The following is a 24,665-nucleotide window of genomic DNA, read 5'->3' as shown; positions in this document are numbered from 1 at the left end:
CTAAAAGAGTTGGGTGCAGCAGGGCTTCACAGCTCCGTATTTATGGCATTCTCAGACTAACTCGAGCACCTAGCTACATTTCGAGTAGATAGCTAACTCATTCTTACAGTGGGACACTGTAGTGGGATGGTGGAATCCACTACAGCCCCACCTAATAGCATACATAAGACTATAAAAGTGTGGACCTGAAGGAGCCAGTCAACACGTAGCATGCTGTGATCCCTTCACAGTGAGTTGAATGATGCCACAAAGAGAATGATAGCATTTATGGACGGTCAGGGAGCAAAGATACAAAGAAAAACAAAAACATATGCCTCACAAGGATAAGAAGGAAAGAAGAGAGAAGGCTCTATCCCCAGCTCCCAAGTAAAAAACCACACGTGGCAGTGGTGGCGATGGCGGTGTGTGCACTCCTAATTTCAACATGGGGGAAGCAGAAACACAAGGATTCCCTCAGGCTCACTGACCAGCCCAGTGAGTCTAAAAATGGCAAACTCTAGTACCTCAGTGAGAGTATGTCTCAAAAATAAGATAGATGACATTACTGAAGAACACATGTGAAACTGACCTCTAGCTACACTTGTACTTGTACACTTGACAAGAGTGGCCACAGCAGGCTGGGACAGGATGGGACAAACAGTGATGGGGAGATGGCTGGGGTAGCCAGCTGCAGAAGCTTCTGGGCTTTGCCCAGACCTAGTTTTAGAGGAAAGAAGGGAGTGCTGACTGCAGACATGTGGCTGTCTTTATAGGTTGGTGTCTATCTGAAGTCATTCTCAGAGTATTCTTGATAGTGTCACCTCAAGTCCCTGCTGAGCCTTCCAGCAGGGTGGTTCTAGCCAAGTTGTGAACATCCTCTCTGTAGCATTTGTCAGGCAGAAACAGATCAGTGGCATTAAGTACATTCAGTGTTGTGCAGCCACAGCCACTATCCAGTACCAGATATCTTTATCTTCCCAAAACGAAAACCTGCATCCATTAAACAAGTGTCCCACTGCCTCCTTCCTCCTGGCAACTTTTGGCAACTTCATCCTGCTTACTGATTCTCTGAATGTGCCTACTCCAGGTATCTCGGGTAAGTGTATAGGCTATATGTGTATAAGTACAGGTGCCTGAGTGGTCCAGAAGTGTGCCAGATTGCTTGAAGCTACAGTTACAGGCAGTTGTGAATTGTCTGATGTGGGTACTGGGAATTTAACCCAGATCATCTGCAAGAACAGTACATTCTTAAGCACTGAACCATCTCTCCAGCTGCAGAATTTCAATTTCTCCTCAAGACCCTACCCACTTTCAGAATAATACTCCATTAAGTGCCCCTACCCCAAGTTCGTTCATTCATTCATTCAGTCATTCAGTCATTCATTCATCAGTGAATTATAGACTAGTTTCACCTTTTGGGTTTTACATCGTACAGCTGTGAACATGGGTATAAGAGTTATTTTTTATTAAGACCAAAATACTTGACAGAAACAAGGGAGAAAGGTTCATTTCGGGTTATGATCCCCACAATTTCAGTCCATCTTGGAGGGAAGGCGTGGTGGGATTGATGGCTGTGGAACACATGCTAGAGCCTCCTCATCTAAGCAGGAAAGAGAGTGTGGAAACCAGAGGGCTGGCTTTGGAAGCTCTTCACTGCTGGCCTTCTGTCAGTCAAGCCCCACTCCCCCAGCACCCCACCGACAGCCAAGGAATGAGCACTCAAAATATGAGCCAGTGGGTGACATTCCAGATTCCAGCCTTAGCAATGAGTGCATGAATAGCCCTTCAAACCCTTGCTTTCAGTCTCCTGGGTCCACACCCAGAAGTGAAACTGTTAGGCTTGTGGTAAGTTTTTGAGGAAACACCATGCCCTTCTCTGGCTATGCCAAGCATCCCCCTAGGTATGATGTATGTAAGAGTTCACATTTCTTCCCACCCTAATTGTCACCCAACAGCTGGCTGGGGACTTTTCCTCCGCTTGAATAGAAACGTGTGTAAGCAAGGAAGCCCTTCAAATGCTGGTCCCTGGGTGTCTTTGTTTCCCTCCATGTCTGACAGCAGCTAGCACTGGCAATAAGCAGGCAGAATCAGGGACAAGTGGCATCTTGTTATAAACCCTTGCTGGGCTAAGGTATTGGAAAGTTAGCCCTCCAAGGGTTAGTGTCCCCATGTAGACCTTACATAGAAGCATTCTTGACTCTGGAACTCTGAGGTAACCATGGTCTATCGGCTCTTCCTCAGGCTCCTTCAGCGTTTCATCAGCTCTCTGCTCTGTGGTTGCCTGTGTTTTTCTTCCTTTCTTCTTGTGCTTGGACCACACTGAACTCTTCAGCTGTCTCTTCAGTTGTCAATGCCGTCTGCCAGGATGACTGGGGTACCTTTGTAAGAACAGTGTTCAGCACTGGAGGATTGTAGAAGAAGCATGTACCCTCAGGGGTTAGGGCTTCTCAGGTACAGGTGTCCCCTGACACCGAGGTGTGATTAGCACAGGCCCAGCATCCTGTGTCAGTATGGTGTGTAGGGGGCGTGCGATTGTAGGATCAAGCTGCTAGTGAGGTGAGATGTTACAGCGGAGCAGAGCAGCAGGGGGAAGAGTTGTCTTCCAGCCAACTCCCAGCCCTAGCAGCCTGCTTGTATACCCCAAGGAGGAGGATTTAGAATTTTGACCCATTACATCACAACTTCTAGCACCAACCACAGGCATTCAGCCTTCTGTTTTGGACCCAATCATGGCCTGGCTACTAGTCACAGTGTTCTCTCCCCTGGGGTGGAGGTGGGGAATGCACCCCTTCTGGCCAAGGTGGAAATGGTTCCTGAAAGTTCCTGGTTGCAAAGTGAACCTCACACTGTTTCAGATAGCTCTGGGTGGGGCTAGGCCTTCAGGGGCCAGGAGAATTAGTTATAGTTTGTGGCTTGGTTGGCTCAAAGCACTCATGGAGTGTTCATGACAGCCAAAAGCTGGCGCTGGCACGAGGGTAGTTGCTCTGGCATGTGACCTACAGTCCTCTTGATCAAGGCAGCAAGGACAGCATAAGAGTCCAGGAGCTGCCAGTTACTCAATTTCCTGATTCCTGGCGTCTTTGCTTATTTACAGGGAAATAGACATCAGAAGGAATGTTTAAGTCTAAGCCAAAGAATTTAGCATTAGCGCCAACAATGACTTTGCCAGTGCTTACACCTGCTAGGCGCCGAGGGAGGGGCTGGTCCCCCTTGCCTCTAAGAAGCTTTTGTTTCTGTTTTGCTAGTAGCCATCACAGTAGTAGTAGTGGGTGTAAAGTGGTGTCTCATTGTTTAAACAAAGTGTTGCATGAAGGCCGTAGCCAGCCAGGAAGATGTCTGGTGGAAACCTGCCAGACCCCAGCCAAATCCCATGGGTACTCCTAACCCAAGGACTAGAGCTCAGTGAAGCGGGGCTGGTGAGAACTAATAAGTAGGAGCAGCTGCGAACCTCCACTCAGCTGGGGCCTTCTAGACTTCGAGGTTTAACTCAGATGGGGAAACTGGGGTTCAGAGAGGAGACAAGTGGGCACCTACCTACCCACCCTAGGACACCCTTCCCACCTTCCTAGTAACCTGAGGAGAGAAACACTCCTCACTGAACATGTTGGATTAGACACACTCTTGGCCCCACACTCAGCGTCAGGGCCTGGACTAAGAGTCTCAGTGTCCCACAGCCAGAAATTAATGGGGGAATGGGCTTCCCCCAGGGACCCAGGGAAGGAGAATATACCTGTAAGCTTTACACTTCCTGGGCTGACACGTCTCATCTCCTCTTCCTCTATGGTTCAAGCATCCTGGGTCCCTTGATAGTCTGTCACCGCCTGTCCACCCATTTATTTATATTATATTATATTATATTATATTATATTATATTATATTATATTATATTATATTATATTGGTATTAGTGTGCTTATACCTACTAAGCTTCTCTGGCTGTGTAAGATGAGGCAGTCACAGGCTCCAGGAGGAGACATGGACATCAAAATACCCCATTTGAAATAAAGACAGGACGTGATTAAGACCGGCTCAACCTGCCTTTATTTACCAGTTTTATATTTTGATCATTATGGATTTTTGTACTACAATTTGTCTTTTGGTTTGGTGGTTTGGTTGTATTGAGGCAGGCTCTCTCTACATAGCCCTGGCTGTCCTGGAACTTAGTAAGTAGATCAGGCTGGCTTGGAATTCACAGAGATCCGCCCACCTGCCTCCCAAGTGCTGGGATTAAAGGTGTGCATATGTGCCTCAACACCTGGTTCAAGGGGTGTTCTTAAAAATACTGCAGTGGGTTGTGTATCTTGGTTCTTGGAGGAGCCCTAAACTTTCCCTTGGTCTTTACACCAAATGAGAGCCTACTAAATGTAAGCAAAGAAAGTGACTGTCCCCTGCACACCTAGCTTGAAGAGAGGACCAATTTCCCCAGGCTCAGGGCCTCCTTCCTTCTCTCTACACCTCCATCTCTTCCAGATCTGCTTCTACACTTCTGGTGTAGGCCGACCCTGTGTGCCACTCGGAAACATACCGTTGTGGACTCTTCTCCGGAAGGAACCCTGAGAAGATAGGCTTCGTAGAGGTACTGAGGAATCTCTGTCACTTCCCAGCTAGGAGACCTCAGATAATTGCATAACCGCTCTTGATTTGTTAAAAAGAGTTGTTAACTATCTTTTAGAGCTGTTCAAGGAGATGAGGTCAAATCCAAACCATTGCCACTAACCCTAGGGGTACTGGTTTCAAGGAGGTCAGAGCAGGAAGGCCTGGAGGGTGGAGCCCTCCACGTTACTATTGCTTTAGGTGGGGCATCAATGCCCTGCTCGCAGGTTGACTCAGACCCAGTTGCCCAATCTTCTCTGGCCTCCCTTGCACCACCTAGAACTTGTGCCTCCCCGGGGCCTTGGTCTACGTGAGTGTTCCTGAAGAGGGTCCCCAGATAGAAGGAAGTGATCCCGTGGAGGGTTGCTGCAAACTCAGGACGCCTGATACCGCGGCCCCGAGAAAGGAGTGCGGACCGGGGGCTCCCAGCGTTGGGAGCTGCCTGGCAGGAGGCATCCCAGGCACTCGATCCTCCCGCCCTCGCCCCAGGTCCAGCTCTGGGCGGCTCAGGCCGGGCGGGCGGCGGGCAAGACGCTACCTGTGCGCGTGCCGGGCATTCCTGCCTGCTGCCGCGCCGCCGCGCCCGGGCGCGCCATGGGCCTGATGCCGGCCGTGCGGGCTTTCTCCAGCTGCCGCGCCTGCCCGCGGCCGCTCTGCCGCCTGCCCGCCTGCTGCGCGCCCGCCGCCCCAGGTAGGGGCTCGACGGGGTGCGGGAACCGGGGACATGGGGCTCGCGGGCCCTGAGGGAGGGTGGCTATAGTCGCGGGACCCGGAGATCAAGAGATGGTTCCCAAGGGGCTGGAGAGTCATGTACCTGCGTGTTTGTGTCGGCGGGAAGAGGAACAGGCGACCCCCCAACCCCCATTCCCTTTCCCTGTCATGGGTCCGACCTGTGTGAAGAGACTAAAGGAATTTGCTAAAGATCCTCCTCATCACCTTCTGCTCTGAGACCTAGCAGGAAGTGGGTCCCAGGCTCTGACTCGGAACCCAGTCGGAAGCCTTTGGAAAGCCACCATCCAGAGGAGGGAATCAGTCTGCTCTAGGGCCTGGCTAGCGTTGAGCAACCCCGTCCTCTAGAGCCTTAACCCGTGGTGGTTTTCCAGACCATTCTGGGGTCAAATTAGAAGGGGTTTTCAAACCTTTCCCAAGCTGAGGCCATCAGTAGGCAGGGCCTGAAAGAGGGGCAGTCGGTAGTCCTGACAAAGGGGAAGTGGGTGTTCAAAGAGTGGATGCACGGTGGGTTGCAGATGGGAGTGAACCAAAGAGCAAAGAGGCTGTAGCCAAGAAGACTGGAAGACTGTAGATTTATCCAGAGTTTGTAAACCTCTGGAGAATTCCTTTCTCATTGCACCTTCCCCCTGGCTGTGGCCTCCTCTTCACTGGGGAGAGCCAGAGGCAGACAGAGGCCAGAGGCCAAGGTGATTGGCTGCCTCAGCCCTGGGACCAGATCCAGGAGGGAATCCTAGAGGCCTCCCATTCTTGCTGCGGCAGAATCAACCCCCACCTTCACAGGGCTTCCCCTGATGGTCAGGAGAAAACCACTAGGTGCCCTGTGTTAGTGAGGCACATTCATCTGTGGACATGGCTCTAGGACTTGGCAGGAAGGTTGGGGACTGCTTCCAGGGTCTTCTAGAATGATCTCTCAGCAGTGGCAGGATCGGTGCCTTCTACTCCTGCCTGGGTTTCGGAGAAGTGCTCCCTGGAGGCATGTAGGCCAGACTAGAGGGAGCAGCTGTCAAGGTGGAAGCTGTGCTGCAGGTCCATCCTGAGGAAAGGCACCCCTGCCAGCTTCCTCTCAGTTGGCAGAGCAGGCACTTGAGTGACGAGTGTGTAGGCCAGGCCCTCAAGAAACCACATATTGACTGTGTTTCCAGACATGACAAGATTACCAGAACTGGTTCTTGGCACATTTCCTCTCTGAGGCTTGCCAGGAGGGCTTTGGGAGTTCACAGAGCCTACCAGGGCGACTGTGGCAAAGACAGCAGCGTGAAGAACCTCTGGAAAGGGAGGCTGCCTGAAGCCTGAACGTGGCTTGTCTAGAGCAGGAGTGGCTGGCAAGGAAGACAGTGGCTGGACTGGAATGAAGTCTGGGTTTTTCCTTTCATAAGTCCAGTCAAGGAGGGGATGTCCTGGGCGTGTGGGTCCATCTTGGGCCTCAGGGCAGTCTGTGAAGACAGCTCTCACTCTGAAGATTGACAGCTTGTAATCCACTGTTTCAGCTAAATGTGTGCCCAGAGCCTGCATCTCTGTGGTCTTATTACTTGCTTGCTTGTGCCTCCACCTCATGATGTCTGGGGTCAGTGCTCATATGACCCTTTGTCTCCTCTCCTTGATCCTACTCTCGGGCACCAGGTGTCCTCCATCAGGGCTACTCCACTGACCCCCACCCCCCAGTTCCTTCCCTCATACTTAACGTGTTTACTGTGTCTCCACCTTCTCAAAATCCCTTCTGTTCTGAAGCGCCAAGACTTTGTGGCTTTCTTGCTGCTGGACTGCTGCCCTATTTGGGGACAGTGAGAATGCTCAGAAGGCTTCATTGGGAGGCAGGGGTTGAGAGGGGCTGTCACAGACCAGACCTGGCAAGACTGGGTGCTGTGTGGACCAGTGGGCTTATCTAGGTTTTGCACCCACGGGCTTGCCTCCCAGCCTGGTTGATACAGAGAAGACTTCAGCTGGGGGCATGCTCTCAGTCTGAAGGCAGCCCTGAGGCTTCTCAACATGGCACCACCCACATATCTACAGTTTTACGTTCTAGGTTTCCAGTGTCCAGTGACCACCTGCTGCCTGAAACATACTAAGTGGAAAAATCCGGAAACAAACAACTCTTAAGTTTTAGATTGTGGATTGTGATGAAATCTTGAACCCTCCCACTCCACCCTGTCTGGGGTGTGAATCATCGTTTTGGGGTGTCTGTTTTGTGTATGTCACCCACCTGTCAGATCGGTTGTCATGGTTCGAAGGTGCTGGTGTTCACACAACCTTTATTTTATTCAACAATGGCCCCAAGCACACGAGTAGCACTGGCAGTTGGAGCAGTTGCTTCCGTTAAGTGAAAATGTTCAGGTACAGAAAGGGGTGGGCTATGGGGAGCATCCACATAGCTATCTTTCCAGTACATTGTTAAAATTGTTCTGTTTTGCCAGCTACTCACTTTGGATCCAAAAGAAACAAATGGCTGTCCGTGGTGCCTAGTAGAGTACCAGCAGACATGCCGGCCTCCAGGCTCCCGAGGGATCACAGATGCTCTGTAACACAGTCCGTGCTGACGTCCTGGTTCTTCTCAGCCCTCTCTCTACCCTAAACTTCTCTATTCCTTCCCACAGCTTGTCAGCCCCTTACAGCCTGCTTCCTCAGTTGTGCCCTTTCTTTTGTCTTCCTCTCTTGTCTGTCTTTCTTGGTTTCCTTCCTTCCTCGATTCCCCACTCCAACCTCCGCCTCTTTCTCACCTCTCATGGCCCGGCCCAGGCCCAGGCTGCTGGCCATACTCAGTCTGCTGCTCTCCCTGCTCTGGACTCCTCCAGATGCCTCTGGCCCTACTCTCCCTCATATACACAGTAAAAATCTTCCCCTCACCCACACCTTGGAACAGTCCTGTGCTCAGTTTACACATCTGGGGTGGAAACCCTCCATCTATACACTTAGATCCTGGTCTACTTGGGGGGTGGTGTTGCCTGCGCTTTCACTGGGGATCTGGGTTAGCCTCCCCTGGGGCTAGGGGACTTTCTGTTTTTAGAACAGGGCCAGGCACAAGTGCACAGTAAGAGACAGATGGCAGGTATTCTGAGCATAGGGTGCAGGGAGCAGGAAGGAAGCTGGTTGGACTCACGGAGCTTTGAGAGTCTCCCGTCTTCCTGATGGTGGCCTTCAGTGACTGGGAGCTGAGGCCAGGAGCTGAGTGCAGTGACTTGGGACAGGAGAACACTGCATGGTGTTTGTCCTCTACACTCACTCTTCCTCCTCTGCTCCGAAGAAAGTAATGCCTTCCCACTGCTGTGACCCTTGGATGGAAGTGTGGTAGACAGAGAAGGCCCTGCCTCTGTGTGCGTGCGTGCGCGCGTGTGTGTGTGTGTGTGTGTGTGTGTGTGAAAGCTGACACTGGAGACAGTTGAGGAGTGAGTCTCACTGAATGAAAGGTCTCTATGAATGTATGAAAGGAGGCAGGACCATGCCAAGCTAGTGCCCCACTGGGGGACACTTTGTTCATGGGCACTTTGTCTGTATGGTCTATGCCTGCTCATTTGAAGTAATGGTGCTCGAGTTACAACAGATATGGCTTCTCATGGCTTTTTTTTCTGTGAGCCAGGTCCCCTTCCCCACTCATCCGGACTCTGGGGTCATTTGAGGAAGTCTTTACTCACAGACTTAAAGCAGAAGAAGCAAATGACTGCTGCAAAGCCTGAAGCAGCCTCAGTGGGGTAGGAGACAGTAAGGAATACTGTGGACTGCAGAGGATAGGCAGTGGGTTTCTGTTTAGGGACCACAGCTACTACAGAGTGCTCTGCCACTCTCGTCTTGTGGGAACTTACGCCTGTCACTAGCACAGCATGGATTATTTCAAGAGAAACTCAAGATCTGGGTTATAGTTCAGTTCTAGAAAGCTTGCCTAGCTTTTGCACCTCAAAACAGAGAGACAGAAGGAGGAAAAAAGCAAATTTAAAAAATGTTTCCAATATGATAGGAGGTAAACTCATGCATTTGAGGCCTGCATGTAGGTGGCTGAGTTTTGAGTGAGAGGAAAAATAGCTGAATCTCTGTGCCCTGAGCCCAGCCAGCTCTAACCCCAAAGGCTAGGACACTATTAAAGGTGACTCAAGGCCTCCTGAGTCTGGCCTGCTTTGAGCTGCCCAAGTAGCCAGCTTGTCCCTGGGCTCCAGGCTCTCTGCCTTCCCCTGGGTTAGGGGACTAGCCTGCCAAGTCCCAGAAGAGGCAGGTTTCCCTCTTGTCCAGTATTGCTTCCTCTGCTGTGACCCAGATGTCCATGGGACCTGCTGCTGCTGCTTCCTCTGCTTCCATTCCAGTGTGGGCTTTGGTAGGAGAAAAGCTGGGATGTTTGCTGTATCCAGAGTCACACTTGAATGGACTGGCCAGGTTCCTGCCACATACATGCACAAGCTGACATGCTCACATGATTACATGCACAAACAAAAGGCCAAAGTGTGAGTGCATATGGCACATGCAAGCACATACACCTTTTCTTAAGTCACTGATGGTATCCACCTGATGTGCCCTGAGGGCTTTCCCAGAAAGGGGATGGTGGGACAAGGGAGGCTTTCCTCCCTGATCTATATGCTTAAATTCCAGATCATGCAGACTAAGGAATAGCATTTGTAATGCCAATCTCTTTAGTTGCTAAGTGTTTGGAATGGAACCCAGGGCCTCATGTGTGCTGGGCAAAGGCTTTACCACTGAGCCACACTCAGCCTGGGGATTGATGTGTCTTATTTTTAAGCAGCCTAGAGCAGGGAGTGAGGAGGCTGCCAGGGAGGTGGTTGGACTCGTCACTTGACTGCCACATGACCCAATTTCCACAAAACTACGACCCTTTCTAGCGTGGTGCTCCTGTCATGCCTCGAACGACGTCCCTCAGAGGAAGTCTGCACAGTGAGGATGTGAATAATACTACACATTCTAGAGACCAGACCTCCTAGAGCAGTGGTTGGTTCTCAATCTGTGGGTCTCAGGGGTTCGAGCGACCCTTTTACAGGGGTCACATATCAGACATTCTGAGTATCAAATTTTTATATTATGCTTCATAACAGTAGAAAATTACAATTCTGAAGTAGCAAAGAAAAATAATTTTGTGATTAGGGGGTCACCACACCATGAGGAGCTGACTGGATTAAAGGGTCACAGCGTTAGGAAAGTTGAGAACCATGGTCCTGTGTGGCTTAAGGTAGTGAGAGTTTCTCCAGCTGCTGACCCACTGGGCAGAGAGCTTTACAGAGTTTGGCACCTTATGATCTTTGCATAGGCCATTAGGAAACTCCTAGACTTGTCATGTATCAAATTACCAGTGTTCTTAGCCAGGAATTCCTCTGCCTTCTCTCCTTCCACTCTGGTCCTGTTTAGATGTTTGGATTCTTTTCTTTCTGATGTTTTCTGTGTTTTTTTTTCTCCCAAATGTTTTTGAGTTATGGCTTATTGGAGAGTGTACACATCATCCAGGCACTGTTCAGTGGTCTTGTTACTAAAGTGTGTATGATTGGGATGGTGTGTCAGGGTCTGATACAGGGATGCTGGAGCCCTGAGGCACCTCTGGTCACAGACCCACTAAGAGCTAAGTCTTGGCTTGATGTCACCCCCAATTTGACTTGTTTGTAGCTTCACATGAATGAAGATACACAGTGTACTTGGGAGACTCATTTATTTTGCTCACGGTTATGGGTTTTGTTCTTAAGAATTTTCACGGAATCTACCATCTGCTTCACCCTTCTTAAACCTGTTCACATGGTGCTGTAACCATCCTTCAGCTTCAAACCTGTGCCATAGAATGTCCACCTCTCTCCCAGGCCCCAGCAGCCACCATTCCACTTCCTGTCTATGTGTGACATTGTAGGAATGTCTCACCAGTGCAATTACAAAACTTCTGTTCCTTTGCGAATGTCTTAATTTGTGTATCGTGTCTTCTGGGTTCTTCCGTGTTGTAGCCTCTGTCAGTGTTTCCTGACTTTGTGAGGCAGAACTATGTCTCGCTGCGCAGGTATACTCCATTGTGGGTATGGTTGGTCTCTCATCTTTTGTTGCTGTTTGCAAAGCTGCTGTGCATGTACACACATACCTCCTCCATGCCCCCTTTCAGTTCTTTAACAGTGTCTACTCAGAGCTGGGATTGCTTGCAGTCAATCAGTTCTCAGTTCCTTGAAAGTTCCACCATACTGCATGTCTGTCTCAGCTGAGCTAGCTCCTGTTCCTGCTAGTGGTGCATAGTGCTTCATTCCTCTACCCTGAGCAGTGCATAGAGGTCCTCCTCTTCCTCCTCCTCTTCCTCCTCTTCCTCCCCCTCTTCCTCCTCCCTACCTTACTTTCTCCTTCTTTCTCTCTGTCTGTTTCTCTCTGTCTCTCTCTCTTTCTCTCTCCCTCTCTGCTCTCTCTCTCTCTCTCTCTCTCTCTCTCTCTGTGTCTCTGTGTGTGTGTCTGTGTGATAGTATACATATCAGAACAGAAGACAACTTTGAATGTCTGTCTTTGGTGACAGAGTCTCTTGTTCACTGCTGCATTTGCCAGGCTAGCTGGCCAGTGAGTTTTCAGGGACCCTCCTGTCTTCACCTTCCCATCCCGCTGGAAGCACAAGCACTGGGATTACACATGTGCCACTGTGTCCAGCTCTGAGCTAAGGCCTCCCTCACACCTGTGTGCTGAGCTTTACCCACTGAGCTGAGCTAGCTCCCAGTGCTCATTGCGTCGTTGTGAGGAACGGTGTTGAGAAGGGATGGTGTTTCTCACATCAGTGTGCCATCTGTCTTGTCCTATGAGCTGTGCCTCCTGACTCCTGCCTTCTGTAACAGTGCTCAGTGGGCTGACCCATGACGCATCTGCTCATCTTCCTGTGCTTGAGCATGGCATAGTTTCGCATCTGGAGTGAGTTCATCCATCAATAGAATACAAGCATGTGCTCCCTAAGGGCTCTTTTCTCCTGGCTTGGACAAGCTCCATAGGCCACATCTACTGCTGCCCTAACAGCTCTGACCAGCCACCTGGTTGTGCCCTCCCAGTGTCCAATCTGTTTCCTTGGGAAGAGCCTCCTTTGGCACACACACAGCACTCTTTGCCTTTCATTGTCCCATACACCCTTCACCCACCATTGTGCTGAATGCCAAGTGAGTATGAATAGTCCCTTTCTATGTCCAGGGATCTTTGGGCAGCGGCTGGAAGACACAGTGCACCATGAGCGGAAGTTTGGTCCCAGACTGGCACCTCTGCTGGTGGAGCAGTGTGTGGACTTCATCCGGGAGCGAGGACTCAGTGAAGAGGGGCTCTTCCGAATGCCCGGCCAGGCCAACCTGGTGAGGGACCTGCAGGATTCCTTTGACTGTGGGGAGAAGCCGCTGTTTGACAGGTGAGCTCTGGGTGACAGGGCAGTATTGGTGGAACTGTTTGCTAAGGCTCCAGTAGGCTCCTCTCTGATACCAGCATGTCTGAGCAGGGCCTGGTGTGTTGGCTGCCCATGTGACTTTTGCATGTTTAGCCAGTCTGCCCAGAGTGTGGGATACTGGGGCACAGAATCAAGCTGATCCCTGATCTTGAGGGTGTCTGCCACAAACAAGGTCGGCCATCTGGTGGTTTCCACAGCTCTTCCCTGACCCAGATAGAGGAATGAAGGGCTCAGCCAGCTGCCAGGCACAGCTGCATCTAGGATTCCATGCTTACCACAGTGTGCCTCTTAGCTCTGCCTCCCCGTTGACTCAGCCCAAGCTTCCGTAATGGCGAGATGGCAGAGCAACTGAGTTCCATCTCAGTCAGATTCTGGGAAGACAGTCACTTCTATCTGCTTTGGCTCTGTACTCATCACTGAGACTTTCCCATGGCTAGGGGAAGCCAACACCATCCACTGCCCAGGGTCTGAGAATGGGTGAACAGGGCTTGCCTCTGTGAGGGGTTGTGTGGCCTGTCTGATTACAAAGCAGTTTTGTATAGTTCTTATATGAAGCCATCAAACCAAAGCGGACATCCGTAAAGCTTCTGCGTCTTGTGACACCTTCCCTCGAATGTAGGCTCCTCCTGCCAGGAGTCAGGCTCTGCAGTGCTCTTCTTGGCCCTGGACCTCCCGAGCACATAGAGCAGGCCAGTTCTTTCATTAGATGTAGAGTTCAGGGCTAACCATGGCTCCTCAGGGAGGGCATAGGAGTCCCTTTCCCTGAATCCTTGTGAAACTCTGTCCACAGCTTGTAGAAACTTGTATGTTACTCTACATGTCTGCAGGCAGATGTCATCTCTTCTGTAGGCATCAAGGTTAGATGCCTTGGAAGGGCCTGGGAACAATAGCTTTTAGAAACACCCCAAGGTCAGATACACTGCTGTAGGTTGGATACTACTGGAAGGATGTCAGACCTCACACCACCATATACAAGCTCACTGGGGTCTCCAGGCAAGGTACCAATCCTTCTGGCCTAACCCACTCTGTAGTGTCATTGTCTTATCATACCTCCTGTTTTAATGCATGGTGCCACCTGGGCTTGAATTGGCTCCTGTCCTGAGTTCAGGCCCATAGACCTACATCTCTGCTTTGGCAGCATGATAAGGCCCTTCTTCCAGGCCATGGCTCCTGACTGCCCCTCCATCATGGCACTTCCCTTCCTGGGGCTTTAACAGTCCCTCCTCCCAGGTAGGCATCTCACCGTTGTCCCTCCATCACAGGGCTCTGCTCTCCCTCTGTTCAGAAACTCCTCTAGGTTTCTGAGACCATTCTCTCCCGGTGTCTGCTATTCCCATAGCAGCTGAGCCTTCCAACTCCCAGAGTCTCCAGGGCTCTGCTCTTCTCTACCTGTTCAAAGCGGGCTCCGGGGCTCTGCCCCCTCAGCTCACTCATAGGGGTGCACCTTACTACTCTACTACCCCCTACTCATAGAGGACAGCAGGCTCTGCTCCCCTGCCCACCTGTTCACTGTGGGCACCAGAGCTCTGCTCCCTACAACTCAGTCACAGAGAGACCTTCCACCCACCAACTGGGCTTGCATGACGGGGCTCCCTCTCCCAGATTTACTCTACCTTGTATGGCATCCCCTCCCTCTCCCCCACCCCCAAGCCCCTTGTCCTGTAACCCATGTACAGATCCTGCTTCTGGCCTTGATCTTCCTCTACCGCATAACTCCCCTTTTACCAAGTTACTCTTTCCCCATAGTAACATTGTCTCAGCTCCAGGTGTGTGTGTGTGTGTGTGTGTGTGTGTGTGTGTATTCTCCAGGATTGGAGACAGTTAAGAGGTAAGGCTTTCATTCCGGATGAATGCTGTTGTTGGCATGGGCAAGAGGGTGTCTTTGGAAATGGAGAGACGATGGGAAGCTGCAGTTGGGGCATGGGCAGTGGAGATAGCTGACTTAACCAAAGCAGGTCTGCTGACCCCCTGGGCCTTCTGTGGCCTGGCCTCAGCCCACAGCTGCATGTAGCATACACTATGAGATACCCAGGCTGATGGGCCTGGAATGTTCTCTTCAGTGCTAGTGAGAATGTGATGGAGGAGAGGTGGATTCACAGTGGTGTGGGAAGGGAATTCGGGGACATCGGAGTCAAGTGTTTAAGAAAAGACCAGCAGTGAGTGGAGATAGAGGGCTTCAGAGCGAGCCCATGGGAGAGCCAGAGTGTGAGGAAAAATGGACCAACGGTACAGCTGAGCACCGGGGCTCTGTGGGTAAGGGAGGGAGCTTTGAGCAGGGATGCAGGCAGGAAGGTCTGTGGACTGGAGATGGGGAGCTACCACTTAACCAGTCACACTTCCTGTCTCCCTGAGGCAACAGCAGCTGCTGACCCTGAGGAGTCCCTGGTAGGAAGGATACTGGCCTCCGGTGTGGTTGGAGAAGGTGGCCCAAAAGAAGGCAGTGGGCAGTTAGCAGAGACATTCTTGGCTAGAGAGCGGAGGTCAGGGAAGAGCCCCATGTGTGTGAGTCTTGGGTATGTATGGCATAGCCAAGGTCTGCCAGTACCTGGCCCATCTTCTCCCAGTGCCTCCTATGAAGAACTTTAAGTTGGGGCTTGAAGCCTGGGGCTAGGACAGTCTCCTGGGACCTAGGAGGAGCCAGCTGTGGCCAGGTCTGGCCAGAGCCCAGGTAGACAGGAAAAGGGCATGAGCCTGAGCTGGGATACCCTTGACCTCTCTTCCCTAACACAGACACACAGACTCTCTCTCTCTCTCTCTCTCTCTCTCTCTCTCTCTCTCTCTCTCTCACTTCAGCTGAGACATCTCTGAGCCAGGAGAGGAAACTAAGTCCTATTGTGGACATCCAGAGGCAAGGTCCTGACCACTCACCTGTTCAGCCAGTGCTCAGATGCCTGCTCTCTTCAGGAAGGTCTGTCCTGATGGCATCCCTCTGATATAGATTTCCTAGTTCAGCCATGAGCTAAGCAGGCTCAAGCAAAGGCTTGCTGTACTGTGAGAACTTCGTGTGAGCTGATCCAGGTCATAGGTAAATTCACCCCACCCAGCAGAGCAACTGTTGTGAGTGGAATAGCTTTGCTCTGTGGCTTGTGCAGCAGAACATCTCCCAAGCCCCACACTGTGTGCAAAGATGGTCTCCAAGCCCCACACTGTGTGCAAAGATGGTCTTCAAGCCCCACACTGTGTGCAAAGATGGTCTCCAAGCCCCACACTGTGGTGACAAAAGAAGGTTTTCCTTCACGCTGTATGTTGGACTAGCCACTAGCTAGATTCTGAGCCAGTGGTGTGGGATTGATGAGTTCCAAGCTGGAGCTTCTGGTAGCTCAGTCTCACTCCCCACAGGGGCCCCGCTTCCTGTGCTTTTGGGCAGCCTGGGCCTGACATTGGCCATGGGCAGCTGCAGTCGGCTCCTAGAGCCTAGCTGTAATGCACACACCTCAACCTGACTGTCTGGGGCATGTGAAGTAGAGCGTGTGTTAGTCTGGCAGCTGCCTGGGTTCCCGCTTTCACCCGCGTCTCCCTTTTCATCCCAGCACCACAGACGTGCACACAGTGGCCTCCCTACTGAAGCTCTACCTTCGGGAGCTCCCAGAGCCGGTCATCCCTTTCGCCAGGTATGAGGACTTCCTCAGCTGCGCCCAGCTGCTCACCAAGGACGAGGGGGAGGTCAGTGCCTCTCGGGACACATCCTGGGGGTAGGCTGCTGGGCAGCGGGCATGTGGAGTCAGGACTTATGAATTGTATATGACTCCTGACAGGAAGGTTGCTGTGTTCGGGAGAGGGGATCCCCAAGTGCTGTGCAGTCTGTGTAGCCCTCTAATTTTCCCCAGAAATTTCTCACAGAAGTAGAAGTGGGGCTGGAACGAAGGTCTCTCTTTACACAGGCTGCCCAGTTCTGGCCTCCTCACAGTGGGTTCTTCTGTTCAGCCATCGTCTCCCACAGACTCAGGCTTCCAAGCCTGCACAGTGACCAAGGAGCCCTGTTGCCTGTTTCCTAAGAGAGCTCCCAGGACGGGTTATCAGCTTCCTGCCCTTCACTCTGCCCTCCTGGCCATCTGCAGCTTTGAGCTGCTGCCGCAGAAAAGACTGTTTGCCTTCTCTGTGACTTCGTGGCGGTGGGGGATGAGAGCTGTTATCTGGCAAATATTTGTGCCCTGATAAGTGAGCTGAGACATTCCTCTGTGGCCTTGCAGAGGCTCGCCCCTCACCCCAGCTCCCAGAAAGAAAACCAGTCTCCTCAAGAGGTCACAGTCACACTTTGGAGACAGGGAGGTCATCTGGGGCTGACCACACCTCCCTTCTCCTGTGTTGCAGCCCTCCTTTCAGAGGAGGCCTCACTCCTGGTGTCTGAAATGCTTTCTTTTCCTTTCTTCACAAGGGGACCGTGGAGTTGGCTAAACAAGTGAGCAACCTTCCTCAGGCCAACTACAACCTGCTCAGATACATTTGCAAGTAAGTGGCCTGTTTGGAGTGGGACTCCTCTGGCCTGCCGTGGCTCTCTGCTCATTCCCTCCACCCCTGGAGAGACAAAACTGTACAGAAGGGCCATTATCCCTCTCAACACTGCCTCACCAAGTGTTGGCATGGCAGAACTGTGGAAGAACACAGAGCCCCAGGAGGTAGTCAGTGAGTGATTCTGCCCTCTGCCGTCCTGGGTACCTCTCACTTTCCTACCACTTAATGAGGTATATATCTCATGAGGTTTAATACCCTCATCTTCCCTCATTCTGCTGGTAGAAGCCTGCAGGGATGACATTCACCCATTGCCAGGTTGGGGGGCTGAGCTTTTGGGGCATTTGTCTTCTGCACCAGGGATAACCAAACCATGTCTCTTGGCCTTTGTTTCTCATGATATTCTTAGATTCCAGGGGATGTTCTGTCTTGATCAGATATAGGTATATACACCTGATCATACTCAGCAACTATGGGAAGCCTGGGAAATCTGGCTGAGTGTGGGGGTGGAATGGGGCCTGAGGGCACAAAGTTGGGTCCATATGGTGGGGGCCGGGGGTAGAGGGTGTGGTGGCTAGAGGGAATGCATATGTGAAGGTATAGGTTGTGTGGCTGTGGGATATGACTGGATATTGGGTAATAGTATAGTGGGTGGTTGGGTTTAGTGTAGCTGAATGAGTAGGGATGGGGTGGGCTTTGTGTGGATATCTCTGGGGTTTGGCTGTGCATAGGTGTGACAAATGAGGTGGGGGCATGAAAGCAGAGGTGTCGTCTGATGGATGGACAGAGCATGTAGTATGTGAGTGGCTGGCTGTCTGGCTGGAGTGGGCATCATTTGTTTGGTATGGTGGGTATATCTGAGAGGTGTGGCTAAGAGTGTTAGTGTGGTGGGTGGCCAAGTGGTGTCTAAGTGAGTAGATGAAGTAGGTGTGGCTTGCTGGGTGTGGCCAGGCAGGGCTTGGAGCTTATAGCAGATTGGAGTTTAGAATCTGCTGCTTCATCAATTGCTTCTTTTCTCTTTTGCAGGTTTCTGGATGAAGTGCAGGCCCACTCAGACGTCAACAAGATGAGTGTCCAGAACTTGGCAACTGTCTTTGGCCCTAACATCCTTCGGCCACAGATAGAGGATCCAGTAACCATCATGGAAGGTAAAGTGGAGGTGGCTTGGCAGTGTCCAAAGCTGGGAGACTTTGGGATCAGAGCAAGGCCAGGAGATCAATAGCTTAGATGTCCTGTCTCCATCTTCAGGGACAGAACCTCTTCCCTCCATCCCTCCCTTTGTGGCTGGAAGCAGCCGATCTTTGGAAAACCTTAAGATGGCCAGTGGTTAGAGATGACAGGACAGTTGGGAAGCAAGGATCCTTGTCCTTGAGCCTACACAGATTGTTTTCTGCATGTCACAGGCAAGTGCTTATCTTAGGTTCCTGATGACATACCCGTGAAGCACCAGGGAATTTCTCTTTTGTGATAAGTAATAATACAATGATGGTTTTGAAAAGCAACATGGTGAGTTGGGAAAAGGACTGAAGTCCAGGAATTTGAGGGCAGCCTGGACCACATGAGACAAAGTCTCAGGGAAGTGAAAAAGGGCCAAAGCAGCCTCCTGTGTGTTCCTCACACCCAGCCTAAGTGTGATAATTACCCTTAAGTCCCCGATGATGAAACAGAGGCCAAGCGAGGTGAGGTGACTCAGCAGGGACCCGCCAGCCAAGCTTGCACAGGGCCCACACGAGAGGCTGGAATGAAAACAAGAATGCACACGCCTTTGGGAAGACCGCCCCCAAGACAGCCAGTGCAGGAATCCTGCTGTCCACACAGGATGTTCACATCTAGATGCTGGGGACACTCCTGAGGCCCTGGTTTAGGACTGAGGACATGGGACCCAAGTCAGATACCAGCAGCAGCCTCACAGCCTACTCTGGGAGGGCCCAGTTTTCTGGCTGAGAAATACCTTCTGTACTTCCTCCTGGATCACTAGCATACCGTGGGGAGTCCACTCATCCATGGTGAACCTCCCTACTTTGGTATTCAGTTGCAGGTAGCTGGAGAGAAGAAGCCTGCAGAATAGACACTGTAGACCTTCCTTCCCATTGCCCTGTTCTTGCTGCTGGGCCCCATACCGAGCTCTTAGATTTGGGGCATTGCATCTCAGGGATGATGGTGGGAGGGCTGGGTGGGCAACACTGAGCACATGTGTATTTATGTGTGTGTGTGTGTGTGTGTGTGTGTGTGTGTAGCCACATACATTTATAGAGGCTGGAGCCATGGTGGTATTTGCTGCTCTTGCAGAAGACTCAGGTTTTGTTCCCAGCCCCCGCATGACAACTCACGATTTGTAGCTCTGGTGCCAGGGGATCTGACATTGTCTTCTAACCTCCACAGGCGCTAGACACACATACGATGCACATAAATATATGCTGGCAAAATATTCATGTAAATACTTTAAAAAAAAAAAGTATTTCGGGGCTGGAGAGATGGCTCAGTGGTTAAGAGCACTGGCTCCTCTTGCAGAGGTCCTGAGTTCAATCCCCAGCAACCTCATGGTGGCTCACAACCATCTGTAATGGGATCTGATGCCCTCCCTCTTCTGTCACGCAGATGCACGTACAGATAGAACACTCATATACATAAAATAAATCTTTTAAAATTTTTCATTTTTAAACTGTGAATCAGCGCTTTGTCTGCATGTATGTCTGTGTGTCATGCGCTTGCCTGGTGTCTGCAGAGGTCAGAAGAGGGCATTGGGCCTTCTGGAACTAGAGTTATGGATGGTTGTGAGCCCCCGTTTGGGTGCTGGGGCTTGAACCCAGGTCCTCTGCAACAATGCCAAGTGTTTTTAAATGCTGAGCCCCTAAATAAGTAATTTTTTTTAAAGAATGTACACAAGTGTGCATGTGTGTATGCTTGTGTGTGTGTAAACTCTTTTCTAGAGTTGTGTGTGGTGGATGGGCTCTGACTTACTGGCTTCTGATTTTCACTTGCATCCTATCATCCTGTGGCCTTGATGAGCATCGTGTGTGCATAGCGCCCACCTCCTCCTAGGGTGAGCAGTGCTATGCTTCCTCCATGCTCAGGGGCTTTGCGGGCACAGTCCTGTCTGTGCTTGATACCGGCTGGTGTGATGATTCTCATTCAGACACAGGTAGAGGAGCCCTGCAGGAGCAGGCATCCTGTGGCTGAGCTGTAGTTAACCCTGAGTGTGTTAGAGGTGTGGGTATTGCCACTTGCAGCCAACAAAACTCTTCCTTCTTTATTACAGGCACGTCTTTGGTTCAGCATCTGATGACTGTCCTCATCCGCAAACATGGACAGCTCTTTGCTGAAACCTCCCTTGAAGAAACTGCTTCACCACATCGTCCTGTCCAGGGCACAGTAGAGTGGGGATCTGAAGAGGTCACGAGGGACCACCATGGTGAGCCTGGTAGCCCTGGCTTGCCCACACACAGGACTTCATCTCTGGATGGGCCAGCTGCAGCAGTGCTCTCGAGAACTTCTCCGCCACGTGTTGGCAGCCAAACTGGCCCAGCAGCCGCCAGCTCCGGGAAGAGGATGCATACTTTGCCTGGCTGGAAATCTTCTTTTCGGCAGCAGGGGTCGCGGTCAGAGAGCCCAAAAGGGGTTAGCTCATCCTTAGAGGTACCCATCATCTCCTCTGGTGGGAACTGGCTCATAAACGGGCTATCCTCTCTTCGAAGCCACCGACGAGCCTCATCGGGGGACAGGCTTAAGGATTCAGGCTCAGCACAGAGACTCTCCACGTATGACAATGTGCCGCCATCCAGCCACTTTTCTAGCACTGCCAGCGTGGCCAGCACAGCATGGTCTGTAGCCTCGTCCTCCAGAGAGGCCTCTGTCAGCAGCTGCACAGCCTGCCGCGCCAGCAACTCTTCTGTCTGCAGCTCCTTACACACTGAGTGGGCTCTCGAGCCCTCTCCTCTCCCCAGCAGCAGTGAGGGCCACCAGTCCCCGGACCTGGGCCACAGCCTGGATGAGGCATGTGTGGGCAGTGGCAGCAGTGAGCCCAATGACCCAGGCAGCCCCACACAGGCCCATGTTCGCCGCTGCCGGGCTCTCCAGGGCCAGGTGGCCGAGCTCAGGGCAGAGCTGTGTCACCAGAGGACTGAGTACAAGAGGAGCCTGAAAAGGTAAAGGACAACGCTTATGCTGGTGGAGTGGAAAGCTGCAAGGGGGGCTCAGAGCAGCCAGCTCCCAGGCTGTCTTCCTTGAAAAGTGACACTAGCCTATTCAGGCTCGGGAGTAGGTGGACACATCAGCTGTCAGGCCTCCAGAAGAGAAAATGTCCGTTTGTTTGTAGAACAGGAGTCAGGAGCCAGGTGGCTCTCTGGGATGCAGTGGGTGAGAACAGAGCCTTGAATGGCTGTATCACTGAGCATGGCCAAAGAGAGGGCTGCCAAGAGGCTGTCCAGTGTACAAACCAGCCTATCCTGGGTGCCTATAGTAAGCCTAGTTGTACCATTCCTTTACCTACACAGCACCTCCTCGGGAAGAATGGAGAGGCACAGTGAAGGCCCTTGAACCACTCTCAATTGACAGAGGGGCCACTTGGAAGGAGAGTTTGTATGAGGATGGTCTCCAGCACAGGAAGGGGACCATGTCCCATCCAGCAGGCTTCTGGGAATATACTCTATTGGCATACATGGAGCTCACTCATTCTGCCTCCTGTAATCCAGTCTCTGCCCTTCCAGTATCTCTCTAAGAGGATCCTTTGTTTGTGAAATACAGATAGATGCTGTGCTAGATGCTGGGGACAGAGCTGTGTCCCGAACTCATCAGAATTCTGTGCCTGACTTGTATTTGGGGGTACCAGGATGAGACCATATACAAGATTCATCAGAAATGCTTGACGTGCTAGGAAGTGGACACAGGCCAGGAGCCCTGGGGTGGGAAGGGGCCTCCTTGGGAAAGGGTAGGAAAGCTTGGGGTTTGGGGGTAGGGGAGCATGTCTTGGAGCTCTGCCAGCCTTGAGCAGGGTAGTAAGGTAGGGGCTTCTGACTGGGTACTGCTTGGTCTTCTTCAGGGGACAGTGAGCTTACCGGAGGCTCAGTAGGAACCAGTTAGGAGGCAATAGGAGTCCAGGCCCATGGGGTGACATGGGCCATGGGGGCAACAGTGGAGGTAGGAGAAACAGAGTTTGGCACGTGTTCTGAAGGTGGATTTGGGTGGGCCTTGCTCTCTGATGAGCAGAGAAGAGCTCACCTGGCATAAAAGTCTTAGCGCTCTGGGGGAAGAAGCAGGTGCTCATTGGAGGCGACTAGGCAGGATAGAGGATGGCTCGAGGAAGCTGTTGGGAGCTCCACGTTGGACTGTTCAGTTGGAGATGCTCATAATCAGGCCCGGAGCTTACTAGGAGAGCTTAGCATCAAGAGGCTGGACAGTCACTCTAACATAATATAGACAGAGAGGGGAGGCCCAAGCAAGGAAAGGCTAGCAAAGAAGGGCTGGGGACAGAAGCAATTGAGACTTCAGTGCCATCCTCTAAGGTCCCCTTTCTCATGGCATGCCCACTGCTATGATGAAGGGAGGTCACCTTTCTCTAAACATTGTGCTCAGTGTCCGGGAGTGGAGGGAAGTTGATGCCCAGTCCACAGATAGCACTGTTTGCTGGTGCTTTGCTGCATGCACATTGTTCCGCTGTGGTGACTGTAGTGCTTTGGGGAGTAAAAGGGAATCACCCCCACATTTCAGAGGATGCTGGGTCCAATGACATCTCTTGTCAATGCCATAGAGCTCAGGCTGATATGAAGGCTCAAATATTACAGGACTTGGAGAGCAATCATGGGAGGTGACCCCAAGGAGAACATAAAAGGCCAGACAGGTATTTCTGGTGGGTTTATGTTCTTGCCGGAGCTCTGTATAGAAAGCAGCAGGTGTTGGTAAGACATCAAGGTTAAAAACAAGTGTCAGGGACCTCTGCCCCTCTTGCTAGTGAAGCAAGCTAGTCCTTCCCTCACCAGGACAGTTGACAGGAGGCAACAAAAGGTGACATCTAGCGAGGGTTCAGGGGTATTGCTAGTCCTAGAGCTGGGCAGGAATTCTTCTGGTGGCTTTTCTGGGTCAGGAACCCAAGGAAGCCTCCCTGTAGGGAGCCTCCACTGGCTTACAGCAGTGAGCAAGGCTGTGAGATCCCTTCCTCCAGCCCACTTGCCGCCTCCCTGACTTGGTGGTGAGACCCAGGTCCATTCCTGCTGTGACAGTACTCCGGTAGCTGGAGTCTGAAAATCCCTCTTCTTGATTTTTAAGCATCGAGGAGGGCAGTGCTGACCTACGGAAGCAGATGTCTCGGTTGGAAGAGGAGCTGGACCAGGAGAAGAAGAAGTACGCCATGCTGGAGATCAAGCTCCGGAACTCGGAGCGAGCACGTGAAGATGCGGAGCGCAGGAACCAGCTGCTGCAGAGGGAGATGGAGGAGTTCTTCGCCACCCTGGGAAGCTTGACTGCCGGGACCAAAGGGGCCAGAGCCCCAGAGTGAAAGGAGCAGGGGCACATGTCTATCTATGTCTGCTCACTTTCCCTGCAGAGCTGGCCACAGGCTGCAGAGGAAGCCAGAAGCTTCAAGCGTGGGCCAGGCCACCAGCAGGGCCATCTGCCTCCAAGTGCCAGATAGAGAGAAGGAGCCTGACACCAGAATGGGGACTGTCAGGATCCCCCACATAGTCCAGGCAGGATCTGGATACTTCTCCAAACATACGGGTCCCAGCATGTGTCAGAGGGGATAATGTCAAGATCATCAGCATTAGCCTCTCATCTAGGAAGAGTCCCCAGTGGCCACCCAAAAGGATGGCACCTTGAGAGCCGGGCCACCACCAGGACCTTTATTAAATGTGCTCTGAAAGCATGGTGCCTGTCATGAGCCTCATTCTTCATATCTGTGACAAGTGGAGTTTAGCAGGTGATACATTTCTTGGAAGGCTGAGCATCCCTGGGTGCGGATGAAGCTCCCTGAGGGTCTCAGCACTGTTGGGGAAGCCACCTCAGCAGCTCCCTTAGCTCTCCGCCTCTGTGGCTACTTCTTTCCCTGCAGGTCCTCTGAGATGTCCTCTGCAACCTGCTTTCCTCTGCAGGAGCTCAGCTCTGCTCCAGAGGGCTGGGTCTACAGGAGGCCAGAGCTGGTTGGTCCTCTAGACGTCTCCCACTGGGCCTGCCCACTTGCCAGATCTTGGAATAAGAGTGGGCCTGTAACTTCCATGTCTACCCACTCCTTGAGACACTGTCAGCCCTTGAGTGTCCCCTACCCCACACCCCAGCCTCCAGGAAGCTCTGAAGTATTCTGGTTGCTGTGATAAGATACCTGACAGAAACATTTTAGGCTGTGGCAGTGAGAGCAGACCTAGCTGGGGCAATAGAAACCTGAGATAGCTGGTTACATTGTATCCACTAGACCATGGATCTTCCTCTGGAAACGTCCTAGACAGGCCCAGAGTGTCTCCGGGTCTCTCCTATGTCTGTAAATCCAGTCAAGCTGACAGTAAAGATTGGCCATTATACAGGCCTAGCTGAGAGAGGACTGGCCTTTCCTTTCCCCCTGCTTCTCT

General features: G+C 51.8%; 1 protein-coding gene across 2 annotated transcripts in view; it reads left to right on the top strand.

Moving 5' to 3' along the window:
• The window catches only part of Arhgap22 (Rho GTPase activating protein 22), a 151,843-nt gene extending 127,874 nt beyond the window's left edge, over positions 1–23,969 (top strand). For both annotated transcript variants that reach the window (XM_028789100.1, XM_028789101.1), the window contains 6 exons: positions 12,420–12,627; positions 16,194–16,326; positions 17,039–17,112; positions 18,139–18,260; positions 20,372–21,257; positions 23,374–23,969. In XM_028789100.1, the coding sequence (XP_028644933.1) occupies positions 12,420–12,627; positions 16,194–16,326; positions 17,039–17,112; positions 18,139–18,260; positions 20,372–21,257; positions 23,374–23,602 (1,652 nt within the window). In that variant the 3' untranslated portion in view covers positions 23,603–23,969. The remainder of the gene's footprint in view (positions 1–12,419; positions 12,628–16,193; positions 16,327–17,038; positions 17,113–18,138; positions 18,261–20,371; positions 21,258–23,373) is intronic.
• Positions 23,970–24,665: the final 696 nt, after the last annotated feature.

The sequence above is a fragment of the Grammomys surdaster genome, unplaced genomic scaffold (genome assembly GCF_004785775.1).
Source record: "Grammomys surdaster isolate TR1022 unplaced genomic scaffold, NIH_TR_1.0 125789, whole genome shotgun sequence".
In the NCBI taxonomy this organism is placed as follows: domain Eukaryota; kingdom Metazoa; phylum Chordata; class Mammalia; order Rodentia; family Muridae; genus Grammomys; species Grammomys surdaster.
The sequence above is the reverse complement of the archived record's forward strand: the minus strand, read 5'-3'. Positions and strand labels throughout refer to the sequence as shown.